The sequence below is a fragment of the Mustelus asterias genome, chromosome 1 (genome assembly GCF_964213995.1).
Source record: "Mustelus asterias chromosome 1, sMusAst1.hap1.1, whole genome shotgun sequence".
In the NCBI taxonomy this organism is placed as follows: domain Eukaryota; kingdom Metazoa; phylum Chordata; class Chondrichthyes; order Carcharhiniformes; family Triakidae; genus Mustelus; species Mustelus asterias.
This window is the reverse complement of record NC_135801.1, coordinates 116,852,136-116,870,138: the sequence shown is the minus strand read 5'-3', so window position 1 is coordinate 116,870,138 and position 18,003 is coordinate 116,852,136. Positions and strand designations below refer to the sequence as shown.

The following is an 18,003-nucleotide window of genomic DNA, read 5'->3' as shown; positions in this document are numbered from 1 at the left end:
CAAGATCAAGAACGATAAGATCTTGAGGTGGAGAATCGAACTCTCCACCTATAATTACGACATCATGTATCATCCAGGGAAACTCAACGAGCCCTCGGATGCCCTGTCGCGTGGAACATGCGCCAGTATGCAGGAGAATCGATTGCAGGCTCTCCACAATGACCTCTGCCATCCAGGGGTCACTCGGCTCTACCACTTCATAAAAGCCCGGAATCTACCCTACTCGGTGGAGGATGTCAGGTCCATAACCAGAAGCTGCTGGGTATGCGCGGAATGCAAACCGCACTTTTACCGACCTGACAGGGCACAACTCGTTAAGGCCACTCGTCCCTTCAAAAGACTGAGTGTGGATTTTAAGGGCCCCCTTCCCGTGACAGATCGGAATGTGTACTTCCTCAATGTGGTTAATGAGTACTCACGATTCCCTTTTGTCATTCCCTGTTCTGATATGACCGCTGCCATGGTTATCAAGGCATTTCGTGATCTTTTCACCCTGTTCGGTTACCCCTGTTACATCCACAGCGATAGGGGCTCGTCGTTCAAGAGCGATGACTTGAGGCAATACCTGCTCTCATACGGAATTGCCTCTAGTAGAACCACGAGCTACAACCCTAGGGGTAACGGACAGGTGGAACGTGAGAATGCTACAGTCTGGAAGGCTGTCTTACTGGCGTTGAAGTCAAAAGGCCTTCCAGTCTCCCGTTGGCAAGAGGTGCTCCCTGATGCGCTCCACTCCATACGCTCACTCCTGTGTACGGCAACCAACGCTACCCCCCATGAGAGACTGTTTTCATTCCCTCGGAAGTCTTCCTCTGGGACCTCATTACCGTCTTGGTTGACGTACTCAGGACCTGTCCTCCTGCGGCGACATGTTAGGACCCGCAAGTCCGACCCTTTGGTTGAACAGGTCCATCTCCTCCACGCCAACCCTCAGTATGCCTATGTGGCATACCCTGACGGACGAGAGGACACGGTCTCAATTCGAGACCTGGCGCCAGCAGGGAGCTTGGAAACCCCTGTCGCTCCCATACCTCCTGTTAGAGACCCCCCAACTATTGTTTCCCCTCCTGACACGGCGCGGGCAACATCGGGACCATCACTTAACCCTTTTACTCCCGTGTACAGCTTGCCTGAGTCCAGGAGATGGTCGCCACTTCAAGGCGTGTCCGAGTTCAGCGGATTGTCACCACCTCGGGGTCAACCGGCCCGTGAGACATTGGAGGAGCCGTTGGACACTGCCTTGGGGAAAACGCCACCGCGAGTGCCTACACCGGTGTCATCGCTGGTGTTGAGGAGGTCACAACGACGGTGCGGTCCCCCTGACCGTCTGAACTTAGACTGATGACCAATTGTTCTGTGTTTTTTTATACCCCGCCGGCCTTTGTCTTCAAAGGAGGGGTGAATGTGGTGAACCATCGTTGGTTCCCACCAGATAGTACTGAGCCAGGGTCTGGCCAGTACTATGAGTCTGTATATATGTTACTGTTGGGGTTAGGGTTGGGCTGTTCTACATGTTACTGTTGAGCTGTTCTACCTGTAATATAGTTATTATGGTACATCCCAGTCGGGCTCTGCCTCCTGGGAGAGGTATAAAGGTCACTGCTCTGTCTGGGACCCTTCAGTCTGGGATCGTGTATTATATATGGTAGCTCTATTGTAGTAGTTAATAAAAGCCTTTATTTCCTCGAGCATCTCTAGCCTCGTGAGTTATATCGCGCATCAGTACTTTCTGTAATTGACATGCACATTTGTTCCTATACACCTTTTCTATTAATTGGTAGCCTCTAGCATACCCCAAGTATTGAATGGATTTCACATTAGTAGAGGAGTAGCAGAAGATGCTGTTAGTTTTGCCCTCATTATACACATCAATGCTACAGTGATTCACATTTTGCACTCATGTCCACATCCCCCAGGGGCATACAGCCCTGCCAATGCGCATGCCCCTAGAGACGGAGGGAGACAACGGCCTGACGTTACTTCCGTCAGTCGGCGAGAGGAGGAGACGGTGGTGGGGACTGCATGGAGCGGGTTGGGGACAAGCGTGTGCCGATGACCCAGGCGCCTATACGATGATGTCTGAGGCAGAGGCGGGTACAGCGGAGGCAGAGGCCCGGGCCTGCGGGCAACCAGTTCCGGAGGAGGAGGCGGACGGCGCAGCCGCGGGCCGGCTGCAGGCGCTGGTGTGGCGCGCAGCCGCAGTGCACGGCGCGCGGCGGGCGGTGTGCTGGGAGAGTCAGGCGGCAGGTGGCTCATTGTGTTACACTTACAACCAGGTCACATCGCTGAGCAATGCACTGCAGCAACTACTCCAATTACACTGCAGTACCAACCATGGCCATGTCATTGGATTATACTGCCAGCCTACAGTAAATTTACCCAGCTGCATTTTAGGGTAAATCCTACTTCGTTTTCCTTTGATACTGCTCCTCTCCTCCCACCACTCCCTATTTATTTATGCATCATCAATGTGCAATATTCTATCATATTTATTTTTATTAGTCACAAGTAGGCTTACATTCACATTGTAATGAAGTTACTGTGAAAATCCCCTAGTCGCCACACTCCGACGCTTGTTCGGGTACACTGAGGGAGAACCTAACCTGCACATCTTTGGAGTGTGGGAGGAAACTGGAGGAAACCCACGCAGACATGGGGAGAACATGCAAAATGCACACAGACAGTGACCCAAGTCTGGAATCGAACCTGGATCCCTGGCGCTGCTCCCGTGCCACCCCACGAGATCTGGAAAAGATCCTGGAATCCATGTGGTCAGCATAAGCCAGTGGGCATGCTCATCACCATTAATATAATGTATAGAATTCTAGTGCACTTCGTACCGCTTTTAATATTTTCCCGGCAAGAACATGAAGCAATTCTATGAACAAGATTTCCATCCGCTGTAGTCATATGGTTTTAAAAAAAGGCAGAATGTCGACTCCTTACAAGACCCCAGAAAGACTCTGACACAATGCTCATATCCAATCTTTTGTCATAATTTCTGGCACTTCTAGTGCACAGCCTCCAAATTTATGGTGGGATTTTGTCAGATGAGAAGCATTTGCTGCTGTCTCCTGTCAATTTAAAAATCAATGTAAACAGTAAAAGCTTCCAGCCCTGTTTAAAATAAATGATTGAACTTTTAAATAGTGAGAGACTGGAATTGGAGGGAAAAAAGAACTTAGGGTGTCCAGGTACACAAATCACTAAAAAGTGCAGTACTGGTACAAAAGGTAGTAAAAGCTAATTATTGTTGGCCTTTATCTTAAGGATCATAATACAAAGGGGAGGAAGTGATGCTTTGGTTGCCTTGAGCCTTAGTCAGACGTTATCTGGTCCTAGAGAGCATATAATGTGGATTGATAAAAAAATAAACTGAGACTTTAAAGTTGTTAATTATGAGGACAGATTCTATGTACTGGGGTTGTGTTCCCTTTAGTTCAGAAGGTTGAAGGTAATTTAAGTTAGGCTGTGTTTTCTGCAAACACGCTATATGGGCATTTCAACTCTTGCTTTTTTATGTCATTGAGAGCTACAAAGTAGGCAGAGGCCAAGACCAAAGGTTGCTCAAGTCATCACAACTGTGTTTTAGGTGGCTTGGTACAGCTCACTGGCATTTTTGACGGGCTATCTTTGTAATTTAATTAGTTCATTCCGTTTACAAATTTGCCGTAAACATTTGAAAAACAGGAAGGGAACTGCTCCTGATTTTCAGAGCTTATTTCAATAAAGCACGTACCTGCCTCAAGGAAGGGTGAAGCCTGTCTGGGTAAATAACATGAAAAAAAACATTGCTGCATAGAAATGCAGATAATGCAGACTTAATTACGAAAAATGACTAACATTACCCCATCCTGTGAACAACTAAAAAACATTCCCAAAAACCTCACAGATGTAGGCTGGTGATGCATGTGCATAATGACATCATTGACATGTGCAGAGGGCACTGCCATGTGTTGTGTGATGTTAGTAGATTACTGCACATGTGCAAACCAATGTACATGCATGCCATCTTGCATTGCCAGGAGAACAGTGTTTAATTTACGTGTTTAAAACATTTGATAGTTACAAAAAAAACTGTTTCCTCTGCTGAGGGAATCTCTAGTCTTAAGTTCCTCATTCCCAGTACTTGGCTGGTAAATTCGAATCTTGTCAGAGCCCGAGATATCTTTCATGAAATGTGGACCATAGAATTGGACACACTAGCTAATACATGACAAATAATGTAATGAGGTTTAACCATAATATCCTTGAATTTGTACTCTGCCTCTGTTGAAAAGCAAAGGAATTAGTATGTTTTTTCAATGGCCTCATCAACTTGTGCTGCCAACCCCCAAGATTTATCTATGTGAACCCCAAGATCTCTTTATATACACCCTTTAAAATTGCACCACTTAATTTATGTTGTCAATCTTAATTTTTCCTTCTAAAACGCATAACCCCCCTTTTCTGCACTGTAGTTTATCTGTCTGCTCATTCAGCTGTCTGAATATGCTCTCCTGAAGGCTGCACCTATACACCTCACTGCAGAATACTTTTGTATCAGTTGCCAACATTGAAATTATGCCATTTAAACTCAAATCCAGATTGGCCCCAATGTGCACTGCCTTCCAATCTGATACAAAACTTTTTACCACTAATCTTTGCTTTCTATCTCTTACCAATTTTCTTTCCATGCTGCCATTGTACTTTTAATCCCATGGGTTTCAATATCTTAAGTATGTGGAGGAAAAAACATTTAAGTAGTAAAGATCCCAGGAAGAGTAGGCAATTTCTATTTTCGGTCTTCTATTTATTTATATAGAAGCATAAGGGACGATTCTCATTTTGGAACTAATATTTTGTATTACTGTTTCTCTACACTTTCAGAATTCTTCAAATTGGGGCAGCTTTTTGCCCAATTGATCCAGAAAGTCCACCTCGCTTATCAGCATATTTTGTTCAAAGGTGTAAGTTGAAGTATATCCTTGTTCAGGTAGATATGATGCAGGTGAGTTATTGAGCGATAAACGGATATGAACAAATAAAATTAATTAAGAAATACAAAGTTGACAAGTGGGCAACATACTCCAAGGGTGCTTTGATGAGAGACGAGTGGAGGTTAACAACAAATTAAATTTGCATTTGCGAGCACCATTAAAATAACAAAACATCCTGAGTGATTGTATAAAGAGTGGACAAGGATGTGATTATTAAACAAAATATGACACTGAGCCACAGAGGGAGATATTGGGACAGACGAGCGAATGCTTGGTTGAGGGGCATTTTTAGAAAGGATGGAAAGGGAGAGATGTGGGGAGGTTTAAGGAGGAAATTCTAAAACTTAGGGCCGAGATAACTGAAGGCATAGCCACCAGTGGTGGAGCAATTCTAGTCAGAGATGCAAATGAGGCCATAATTAGAGGGATGAAGAGATGCCGGAGGGTGTTGGGCTGGAGGTGGAAACAGGGATGGGTGCTGTGAGGTTAGGAAAACGAGGAGAATTTTAAAATTGAGGAACTGTTGGAAAAGGAGTCAGCGTCGGTCAGTGAGAACGGGTGAGAGGTACAGTGGCAGAGTTTTGGATGAACCCGCGCTGATGTAGAGTGGAAGATCGGGAGCCCAGCCAAGAGTACATCAGAGTAATCAAATCTAGAGTTTACAGAGGGTTTCAGCAGCTGATGAGCTGAGGCAGGGACGGAGATCATAGAATCCCTACAGTGCAGAAGGAAGCCTTTCAGCCCGTCGGGTCTCTGACAGAGCATCTTACGCCCCCATCCCCACAACATATAGCTCTCAGGATAAAGGGATCAAGGGATGTGGGAGGAAGGGGGGAATCAGGATATCGAATTCGATGATCTACCATGATCAAGATGAATGGCGGAGCAGGCTCGAAGGGCCAAATGGCTAACGCCTGCTTCTAGTTTCTATGTTTTATATATTTCCCTATATTTTTAAGTTAATAGATTATATTGCACTAGCTAATTTTAATTTCATATGAAACGTAAGAAAAGCTCTCATCAAGAGCTTTGACTTATAATCAAGTTCTAAATATCAACCCAACCTCTTATTTCACATCAGGTATATTTATTCATTAACATTTTCCAATCTTTGTTCTTAGAGTCATAGAGCAATACAGCAGGGAAAGAGGCCTTATAGCCCAACCGGTCTATGCTGACCATGGTGCCCTCCCAGCTAGTCCCAATTGCCCACATTTGGCCCATATCTCTCTAATCCTTTCCCATACATGTATTTATCCAAATGCTTTTTAAATGTTGCTATTGAACCTGCCTCAACCACTTTCTCTGGCAGCTCATTCCATATGCGCACAACCCTCTGCGCGAAGAAGCTGCCCGTCAGGTCCCTTTTAAATCTTCCCCCTTTCATCTTAAACCTGTGCCCTCTAGTTTTCAGTTCCCCTACCCTGGAAAAAAGACTAATATTTGTTCACCCTATCTATTCCCCTCATGATTTTATACACCTCAATAAGGTCACCCATTATTCTCCTACGTTCCAAGGAATAAAGCCCTAGCCTGGCCAACCGTTCCCTATAATTCAGGGCCTCTAGTCCTCGTAAATCTTCTTTGCACTCTTTCCGGTCTTCCAAGTCTTTCTTAGAACAGGATGACCAAAACTGTACACAAGTGCGGCCTCACCAATGACTTATACAACTGCAACATAATGTCCCCACTCCTATACTCAGTGCCCTGACTGATAAAGGCCAGGGTGCTAAACGTCTTCTTCACCACTCTGTCTGCCACTTTCAACAAACTATGTACTTGTCCCTCTGTTCCTCTGCGTAATAATCATGGACTTAACTTTTGAAGGAAACAAGTATTTACAAGTTAATAAATAGTGTTATGATTTTATATTTCAGAAATTCAGGGACTCTCTATCAACCTGGTTGTACATTGATGTTGAATATGATATACCAATGCTAAACATAGTACTTGTGAAGATTCAGTGGCAGGTGACTAATGTGGATTCCCTACCTTCAGAGCTCGGAAATGAAGAAAATATAATTTGCAGTAAAATAGGACATTTAAGCAAAAGCAAATTGGAAACTGCTGAAGAAGATAACAAAAAATATGTGCCGAAAAATGCGGATTGCCAGAGGCATGGGTTTATGGCATATATTTTACAAACATCGGGTACTACAGGAACTCCAAAAATTGTTCAAGTGCCACATCAGTGCATTGTTCCTAACGTATTGCATCTCAAGTAAGTTTAATTACAAGAGATTATTGCCGAACTGAGAATTATATGTTTATTAATGTCAATACATCATGGTTGTTAATTCTTATTGCAATTATAAAGAAAACCTAATGCATTAGTGAAAGAAAAGGTGCTGTCAGGCAGTTGATCACGTGACATATTTTACACCTGGCATATAATATGAGTGACCGTTTCACCATGAGTCCGTTACAGGCTGCTGATGGAATTCATTGCCTTTGGACAATACTTTGAATTAGTTTCTTCAGGTTGTTGTGAATTCACTTGCATATTAAAACCAAAGTAGGAAGCATTGTGCAGGATAAAAATAAAAACAGAAAATGCAGGAAATGCTCATCAAGTCTGGCAGCATCTGTGGAGAGAAAAACAGAGTTACTGTTGACCTGTCCTTAGTAATAAATGCGGCTTGGCTGTGCCCTCCAAAATCAAAGCATCAGCTCAGTAGTGGGTTCTGTTTGACAAGTGAAATGAATTGTTGATTTTGCTTGATTGACATTGTTAATCGTTTATAATTTCATTCCGTGATCTCTTTTGTCATATTCAGTATTTAATTGGACAAGAATAAGAAGGATGAAATGTTTGAAGCCTGTTATTGATAATGGTCTGTCTGATTGACACTTTTATAGAGTTATAGGAACTGCAGACTTGTGAATGGGTGTTCTTCTCTCAGCATTTCCGCACTTACCATTGTTCTCATATGGTTCATTAGTAATGTACAAAGTGCATACTGAGTAATGGGCATGGAAGGTACATGAGTTGGCATTGAGTTGGCATGGAGAGTATAAGGAGCTGTGCAATTGGTTGGGTTTATGAGTTGGAATGGAGGAGGCATGAACCTTCTAAAGGTTACCTCATTCAGACTGTGGGTCATGAGGGATTGTGAATCATGGAAACACTTGCCCAATGCCTCGAAAATTGCAGGGGGAGTGTGAGGATATACTTAGCCCCGCACTGGAGCCAGCCTGTCAGGAGTGCAAGGTACAGGCTCTCCACTCGCACTTCTATCTTGTGCCACCAAAAATTGGAGACACTAAAAATGGAGCTGGGAATCACAGAATCATGTCCTACTCACCGTTTTTAAATGGCTCCGGAGTTGTCTAGAACTCTCTTCAAATCCCGTCGCTGGATTCAGCGTGGAGGAGAAAGGGATGTTCTTTTCACAACAGGCCCCCATGATTAGAGGGAAGATCCAAGAGGAACAATTTAGTAAGGTAGGGCACATCCATCTCCAAATCCAAAGGTATCTTACAATCAAATATGATACTTAATAGGACAGAGAAAATAATCCCAAACAAAAATCTCAGTTCTAGAAACATAGAAACATAGAAAAACTACAGCACAAACAGGCCCTTCGGCCCACAAGTTGTGCCGAACACGTCCCTACCTTCTAGACCTACCTATAACCCTCCATCCTATTAAGCTCCATGTACTCATTCAGGAGTCTCTTAAAAGACCCTATTGAGTTCGCCTCCACCACCCCTGACGGCAGCCGTTTCCACTCGCCCACCACCCTCTGTGTGAAAAACTTACCCCTAACATCTCCCCTGTACCTACCCCCCAGCACCTTAAACCTGTGTCCTCTCGTAGCAGACATTTCCACCGTGGGAAAAAGCCTCAGAGAGTCCACCTGATTTATGCCTCTCAACATCTTATACACCTCTATTAGGTCTCCTCTCATCCTTCGTCTCTCCAAGGAGAAAAGACCGAGCTCCCTCAGCCTATCCTCATAAGGCATGCCACTCAATCCAGGCAACATCCTTGTAAATCTCCTCTGCACCCTTTCAATCTTTTCCACATCCTTCCTATAGTGAGGCGACCAGAACTGAGCACAGTACTCCAAGTGGGGTCTGACGAGGGTCTTATATAGCTGCATCATTATCCCCGGACTCCTAAACTCAATCCCTCGATTGATAAAGGCCAGCACACCATACGCCTTCTTAACCACCTCCTCCACCTGCGGGGCCGATTTCAGAGTCCTATGGACCCGGACCCCAAGGTCCTTCTGATCCTCTACCGTACTAAGAGTCTTTCCCTTTATATTGTACTCCTGCAATCGAGAGTAGGACAAGAAGGTATAGGATGTCACGAAAGGAAAAATCTAGGTCTAATATCTAGATATAATTCTTTAAACAGTAAGTGACTAGTAGGTTGAATCAATTAGTTGCAAGGTGTTTGAGTCCAACACACTGGACTTATTGAAAGAACCGCTAAATGTTGTAAGAGTCAATCAACACTATCAATTTAGCAGACCAAGGAGACAAGCTAACATCTGTGGCATATTCAAAAAAGGGGATAAAAGTCAGCCAGAAAACTACAGATCAGTATCTCTCACTACAGTCATTTGCAAATTGCTTGAATATATTGTTCATACTCGTGAAGCACCTTGAAGTTGATAATACTCTGGTAGATAGTTAGTGTGGTTTTCAATTGAAAAGATCTATCACAACACAGGTTTTACAAACTGTAGATGGCCTAGCTTCAACCTTTTAAAGAAACAAAACTACTCACTTGGCAATACTAGATTTCCTAAAAATCTTTGACACAGTTCCTCAACAAAAGCTCTGGAATCGGGAGACATTATTAAAATGGATCCAGCACTTTCTTACCAAAGAAGACAAAGGGCCCGATTTTACCATTTTGATTCTAAGTGCTGAATCTGGGAGTGTTTCCGATCCGACTTTTAGACCCGTTCTCAGGCGCCCCCATACACACTCTGCCTGAAAAAATAGCAGCGATTCTGAATCACGCTGCAGAAGCCTGTGGGCGGGGCTTATCGCACCCGAAACATTGCTGCTCCAATCAGAGCTTTCAACTGCACATGCGCAGTAAAAGAAATAGAAAAACGCTCCCCTGCCACATCGCTCCCGGGCTGGATAATGCATTCCTCCTGGCTCCCACAGGCAGTGCCCCACCCCCACAACATAACTGTCCCCCTTATCCCCCCACCCCCCTGCTACCCAGACTGAATGTGGCCCCCCTACCCCCCTAATCCCCACAGATCGCACGCAGAGTGGCAGCAGACCCCCCCTGCCCCCCCACCAGAGATCCATCTGGCGCCCCTCCCCCGCCACCACCACCACCAATTTGAGTCACAGAGCCGCCGGAAGCTCTGAATTTACCTCCTCAGAAGCTGGAGCGCCCAATTTGGACCATTGTGGATCATGTCTGTTTCGCGCCGAATCTGGACGGGCGAACGGGGTGGTAAAGGGGGAAATACCGGTAAGTTTGGGCATGCAGCCCATGCCGTCGCGCCCATTTCGGACGCAGTCCCGATCGTGGCCATTTTAGGCACTTGGTAAAGAGGGAACGGGAACGGAGGCGGTCGCGGATTGCGCTACTCGCCTCATGCCCAATTTTACCAAGTTTTTGCACCCAAAAACAGGCGCAATTTGATGGTAAAATCGGGCCCAAAGAGTCACGTGATGGGGAATCATCTTCAACTAGGGATGTCCTCTCCCGAATTCCCCACAGAGCTGTGTTGGGGCCTTCTTGACATACATAAATGACTTTCCCAACAAGTGAAAAGAAACAGGGTACAACTACTTGCAGCTGACTGCATGGTTTACATATCATGGAAAACTCAAGATCATATCAGTCCACTACAAGATGATCTTCTGCAATTGCAAAAATGGCAGGACCAATAGGGATGGCATTCAAAGCCAAAAATGCTATGTCATGTGCATAACCAATAACAAGGATTCACCAGCTGATATCCTTAAGCTCTATAATCAAATTGTCCGACTGGTCAACCATACCTGGGTTTCATCTTAAGAACAATCTTTAAGGGGAATTCCGTATTCAGCAGATAACATCCAAAACAAAGAGCGTTCTTGGATTTCTGAGGAAAAATCTTTGGTATTGCAACAAAAGTATCAAGAGTTTTCACTTACCAAATATTTGTTTATTCAGTGCTGGGGTATGCAAGTTGTGTGAAATCCTTATATGGCAAGAGATATAAATAAGATTGAAGCTATCTAAAGACATGCTGCACGAATTTGCACAAATCAGTCTGGGAAATAACCAGTGTCACATCTTTGATCAAAGATTTGGAATAGGAATCACTAAGCAAAGCAGAAAGTAAAATAGACTGACCATGTTCTAGAAAATATGAAATGGACTGGTGGGTATTGACAGAAGCAAGCACCTGATGCCCTCCGGCAATGACAAAATACGAGGTAGCCATCCACACAAACTACAAAGATTATTTGTTTCCAAGACAGTATAATCTACACTGTTCCCTGCCAAGGACAATCCCGCAATGGAACAAACTGCCTAAGGAAATATTCACAATCCCATCACTTGAAAATCTGCAAGACTCATCTTTACATTATTTCCATTTATATGTTTTCATTATCAGGGCTACCATTTCAGCAGATCATGCCTGGTTTAGTTAGAGTTACCCATATAAAAGTTGGCAGAATATTGATATTAGTCGTGATCCTGACACAACTAAATCAGAAGGTGGTCAGTTTGGTGATCTGGAAGGATGAGCACTCATGGGTTGAAGACTCTTTTTCATTTGCCCTATTTTGTGATCTTGTATCATTAATTAAACTGCTAACTTTAAATGATCTCATGCCTTAGCTAGACCTTTATTTTAGCTCCAGCTATGATTTAATAGTCACTGGTTTGACAGATCAATGGACACACAGTGAGACTATATTGGAAAAAGAATTTGATATATTCACAGTATTTCATTATTAATCTATTCTGCATGTATCTTATCCTTATTCTGCCAGTCTGCAAAATAAAACCACTTCTGATCATATTCCTCGCGGGCAATATTCATTGTATTCTTATTGATGACACTGCATTGTAAAATACCTTTATACCGCAAACTTAAAAATACCTCATTGTTGCTGTTTTGCTTTCAGTTTTTGATCAATTTTAAAGCTTCTTTTTGTTTTGTAGGTCTATCTTCAAAGTTACACCAGATGATGTAATTTTTATGGCTTCTCCTTTGACTTTTGATCCCTCGGTTGTTGAAATGTTTGTTGCACTGAGCAGTGGAGCAATGCTACTCATTGTTCCCCCAGTCATTAAAATGATGCCAAAGAGACTAGCCAAGGTGCTTTTTCAACATCACAAAGTTTCTGTTATGCAGGTATGGTGATACTGATCAACTTCAAAATTTCATAGAACATGAATTAAAATTTATTTGGTCACAAAAATTATAGTGTTTTTCCAACTGCAGACCTGAAGCTTTATAGCTGGCTCTAACTATAGCTTCATAGATCAGCAAGGACAGCAAAATGTTAACTTGATAAATGCGCATATCCAGTATAGAACTGAGCCACAGGGCTAGACTTTCACAGAGGTGGGAAGATTGCACAAAGCTTTAAAAATGGTGATGGGACCCAGATTCAGAAGTCCCATCCCCATTTCCTGTCAAAACCATTTTCACTGATAGAGGAGATGGAGTGGGGCCATGATTCGCACTTGCACAGATCATGCATCTGCCAGGACATTTAGAGTTTAAATAGATGCAATTTTTGTTGCAGCAAATGAATGAGCAGAGTTTTACAGTGATGACTATATGGGCAAATTGTAAAAGCTTCTGAGTGCCTCCCAAAAGCTGTTTTCCTTATGCGGAGCTCAGCAAACTTAAGTTTTGAAGACAGAAGTTTAACTTCACAGACAGAGGTCTGTGACAGACCATGGTAGTGGGAGGGGTGGGCTTATGGAATTGGAAGGGCATAATTGTGTAGTGCTTTGGGATCATTCTATATTTAGCCAAGTAGACAGAACAGACTATCAGACTCACTGGGTGAAGGATGTGCAGCGAAAGAAGGAGTTGGAGAAGAATGGGCATCGCACCATCCTATATATGGATGATAGAGGAAGGGTAGCGGAAGTGGGAAAGTTTGCTGATGATTATGCAAAGTTCAGCATTCATTCGAGACTCATCATATACTGAACTGAAGCAGTTCATGTCCAGATGCAGCAAGAACCAGGGCAACATTCAGGCTTGGGCTGATAAGTGATAAATAACATTTGTGCCACACACGTGCCAGACTATCTGCAACAAGAGAGAATATAACCAACATCCCTCGACATTCAATGGCATTAGCACACTGAATTCCCCACTGTCAACATCCAGCCTTATAAATACTGTGGATACAAAAGCAGGTCAGAGACCAGGAATTCTGCAGTAAGTAACTTACCTAATTACCCAAAGCCTGTCCACAATTTATAAAACATAAGTCAAGGGTGTGATGGAATACTGTCCACTTGCCAGGATGAGTGCAGTTCCAACAACACTCAGGAAGGTCAAACCCATCCAGGACAAAGTAGTCCACTACTCCAAAGTAGTCCACCGTCCACTTGGGGCGGCACGGTAGCACAGTGGTTAGCACTGCTGCTTCACAGCTCCAGGGACCTGGGTTCGATTCCCGGCTTGGGTCACTGTCTGTGTGGAGTTTGCACATTCTCCTCGTGTCTGCGTGGGTTTCCTCTGGGTGCTCCGGTTTCCTCCCACAGTCCAAAGATGTGCGGGCTAGGTTGATTGGCCAGGTTAAAAATTGCCCCTTAGAGTCCTGAGATGCGTAGGTTAGAGGGATTAGTGGGTAAATATGTGGGGGTAGGGCCTGGGTGGGATTGTGGTCGGTGCAGACTCGATGGGCCGAATGGCCTCCTTCTGCACTGTAGGGTTTCTATGATTTCTATGATTGGCACCCCATCTTCTACCTTAAACATTCACTCCCTTTGCCTTTAACACACAATGGCGGCAGTGTGTGATCTACAAGATGCACTGCAGCAACCTGCCAAGACAGCACCTTCCAAATCCGCAACCTCTACCACATGGAAGGACAAGGGCAGTGGATACACAGAACATCACCACCTGCAAGCTCCCCTCCAAGCCACATGCCATCCTGACTTGGAACTATATAGCCGTTCCTTCTCTGTCACTAGATCAAAATCCTAGAATTCTCTTCCTGACAGCACTGTAGGTGTATCTAATGCAGTGGCTGAATAATGCAGTTTACCACCAACTTCTTAAGGGCAATTAGATGTTGATGTAGCCGGTGATGCCCACAGTCTGTGAACAAATAAATTAAAATAGTGGTCAGAGCCAAGGGACCCAGCCAGGAATTGGCAGAACCACACCAGAGCGCATCAGGGAAGAAGACGAGGATGAGGATATATTATGAAGGAAGGGTGTACTGTTTCCAAAGAAATTATCTCAGTATGACTGAAAGAAAGTATTGATGAAGGCTCAGAGTTTTAATAGAAATAGTTGGAAAGATCTGTGCCGTGGTGGTGGAATATCTTGCACCACAACAACCGATCCCCTGTTTTATTGAAGGTCATTTGTGGCCTTCAATTTCTAAGTGGCCAATACCTTTGGGAGTCTACCAGGACCTCTGTGGTATCTCTCAATCAGCTGCCCACCGATGCATCACTATTGACACCAATTACAATCTCAGAATCACTACCTGGAAGCTGTGGCCTATTCTCTACCTATACATCCCAAGTTATACTATCTACAAAATGCACTGCAGCAATTTACCAAAGATCCTTAGACAGCACTTTCCAAACCCACAACCACTCCCATCTAGAAGGACAAGGACAGCAAATACATGTGAATACCACCACCTGCAAGTTCTCCTCCAAGCCACTCACCGTTCTGACTTGGAAATATATATCGCTATTCCTTCACAGTTGCTGGGTCAAAATCCTGGAATTCCCTCCCTAATGGCATTGTGGGTCAACCCACAGCACATGAACTGCAGCGATTCAAGAAGGCAGCTTACCACAACCTTCTCATGGGCAACTAGGGTTGGGCAATAAATGCTGGCCTAGCCAGTGATGCCCATGTCCAACAATGAATAGCCAAAAATATTGTTTGCCTTCGTTACTACTTATGCATAGCGCGCTGATGGTTTCAGTGATCCATCCAGTAGTATTCCTGTCCTGTATTGTATCCAGCCCAGTAGATTAATTTAGTTTATATTCCCCTGCCTAATCCTTTTTTGTAACTTAATTTCTCTTTTACTCCATGTTAAGTAATATTTTCCACTGGTGTTGGGGCGAGGAGTGGATTTGACTAAGCTGTGATGCCCACGCCCTCAAATACCACACTAATACTGCTTCAGATCACATGTGGGGAATAATCACATGGATGTGAGAGGGTTGCTAGAAGTATTAGGACTGGTGCTAATCAGGAGTCTGCATTTGCAATAAAAGAGGAGAGAAAATTGGGAATCAGGGAAAATAGTGATAAAGAGGCAGTGATAAATATAGATATAGATCTTTTTGTTGTCAATCTTGAAATATTACAGTTTAATTTCTTTCCCATTCTCTAGGTCACCCCAACATTGATCAAACGGTTTGGATCAGAAGTCATGACATCAGTAGTGCTTTCAGCCAATACTTCACTACGCGTATTAGCACTAGGTGGGGAAGCATTTCCTTCACTGTGTGTACTCAAAAGCTGGCGGGGAGAAGGAAACAAAACCCAAGTATTCAATCTTTACGGGATTACAGAAGTATCAAGTTGGGCTACATACTACAATATCTCTGAAGAAACCCTGTGTAGTACCATTCAGTTGTGAGTCTGTTTAATATCTTATATAAAAAGAAAGCTCCGAATCCCCAAGAGCTTGTCAAAGTGAATTAATTTATTTTGAAATGTAGTCATTACTTTTATACCAGGCACCCACAAAACATTAATGAGCTGATTAACCTGTTGATTGTTCTGCTTATGTTGGTTGAGAGTTAATTATTGGTCAGATTATTGGGTACTTTTGCCTTTTGGAATTGTAGTGTGATCTTTTATGTCCACTTGAGCAAACAGATGGGACTTTGATTTAACAGCTCATCAAAAAGACAGCAGCTCCAGTAATACGGCATTCACTCTCAGTACTGCAATAAAGTGTCAGATTATGTGTTCATATCCTATACTACGACTTGGACCCATGACCGTTCTGAATTAGAGACGAATGTGCTATCAAGTCGGGTGGGACAGTGGTTAGCACTGCTGTCTCACAGCACCAGGGGCCCGGGTTCGATTCCTTCCTTGGGTCACTGTCTGTGTGGAGTGTGCACATTCTCCCCGTATCTGTGTGGGTTTCCTCTGGCTGCCCCGGTTTCCTCCCACAGTCCAAAGATGTGTGGGCTAGGTGGTTTGCCCATGTGGATTGCCCTTTAGTATCAGGGGGACTAGCTAGGGTAAATGCGTGGGGTTATGGGGATAGGGCCTGGGTGGAATTGTGGTTAGTGCAGACTCGGATGGGCCGAATGGCCTCCTTCTGCACTGTATGATTCTATGAACTGAGCTAAAATGACCTGCGAGCTTAATTTAACCAGTTTTTTCTATCATTAAAATTGTTTGACATCTAAACCAATTTTTTGTACCTTTGTAACACATCCATTAATGTACTATTGAATATATTATTGAGTCAGAAATTGATCTAATTCTCTCATGAATCATCTAGCCAAGTGTTTGCTGACTGGCAGTATTTAATATTGATTTGACAATAAGGGAGCGTTTATGATATATGAATGTTACTGAATTATGTTGGTTTGATGTAATGCTGGAACAGCCAAATATTTTGATAATAGAATATTTTGTTGAGAATTTTGATGACATTTTTAGAAGGAGGAAAATTGGCGCTAGGTAGGGCTGGAAACCAAGAGTTTGCACCACAAGAGGGTTTTTTTTTTGGCAAGTTTCAATCCCAAATTTTCTGCTGATTTGATTCCTTCTATTTCAGGGGTCATCATTGTTGGTGAAGTGTTGTGTTCAGATTGTATTGCTCAACTAGGTGTAGATCAGACTTAGTTTTCCGTCCAGTAGGTTTAATTTTTCTTAGAAGATGGGCCTCTTAATTATTTTGGGAACACACTGATATGATTGTAATTGTGTTATTCCCCAAGATGTAAGTAAATCTAACCATGTTAATACTTGGATGCAGAACTTAAATCATCTTTGTAAAGCATCAGTAGTTACCTCACCATTGTGACTACAGACATCGATGTACTTTGGAGTGAATAGTCCAGCATCCAGGCTTCTTTCGTAAGGATCAGTAATGTTGGGGAATTTTGTAAAAATTTAACATCTTAACTGTGTTTTGAGAATTAATTGTTAACTGTGTTTGCATTTTAGACACGAAGGGTGTGTACCTTTGGGATTTCCTCTTTTGGGAACTATTTTGGATGTTGTAGATAACTCTGGTCAAATAATTCATGAAGGAGAAGGACAAGTTTTCATAGGTAAAGACTTTTCTTGTGTAGCTTCACAACAAAACAATTAACATTTGTTCCTGACGTTGTCCTTGCTGCAGGCCAAAGTTCGTAAATAAAATTCTGAAAAGGATATTAGCCTTTGTAATCATTCTGTTTGATTATGTCTTAAGTTTTGCCAGTCTTCTCATTCACGTTAAATGTAATTACTCGGTAAATATTGGTATTTTTTTAATCTTGCGGAAGACATTTTTACATATGTTTCCAGCCTCAAGTTGTTGACTACTAATGTTCCTATTCTTCAAGTGCAAGTATTTTTCTTTAATAAATCCTACATTTTCCACGAAGATTAGTCTTTTGCTGCTTTGGTTTTAGAATTAGCATTGGAGGTTTATTATGTCCTGATTAGCCTTTGATAACATTGGTTTTGTATTTCTGAAGTAACAGCCACCAAAACTAGTGGATGCAGTGAAAACAGACAATGTTGGAAATACTCAGAAAGTGACAAGGCATCTGCGGCGAGGTTGGAGGTCGAGACCCCCAGGTGGAAAGGGGAGAGAAAGAACAAAAGGGAAGGGCTGTGATAGAAATAAAGACAGGAGAAGT

At 43.2% G+C, this 18,003-nt stretch overlaps 1 protein-coding gene across 1 annotated transcript in view; it reads left to right on the top strand.

Moving 5' to 3' along the window:
• The first annotated feature begins 1,824 nt into the window (after positions 1 to 1,824).
• The window catches only part of aasdh (aminoadipate-semialdehyde dehydrogenase), a 36,231-nt gene continuing 20,052 nt past the window's right edge, over positions 1,825 to 18,003 (top strand). The window contains exons 1-6 of the mRNA XM_078217416.1: positions 1,825 to 2,395; positions 4,870 to 4,990; positions 6,857 to 7,200; positions 12,124 to 12,316; positions 15,519 to 15,763; positions 17,321 to 17,427. Of these exons, the coding sequence (XP_078073542.1) occupies positions 1,935 to 2,395; positions 4,870 to 4,990; positions 6,857 to 7,200; positions 12,124 to 12,316; positions 15,519 to 15,763; positions 17,321 to 17,427 (1,471 nt within the window). The 5' untranslated portion in view covers positions 1,825 to 1,934. The remainder of the gene's footprint in view (positions 2,396 to 4,869; positions 4,991 to 6,856; positions 7,201 to 12,123; positions 12,317 to 15,518; positions 15,764 to 17,320; positions 17,428 to 18,003) is intronic.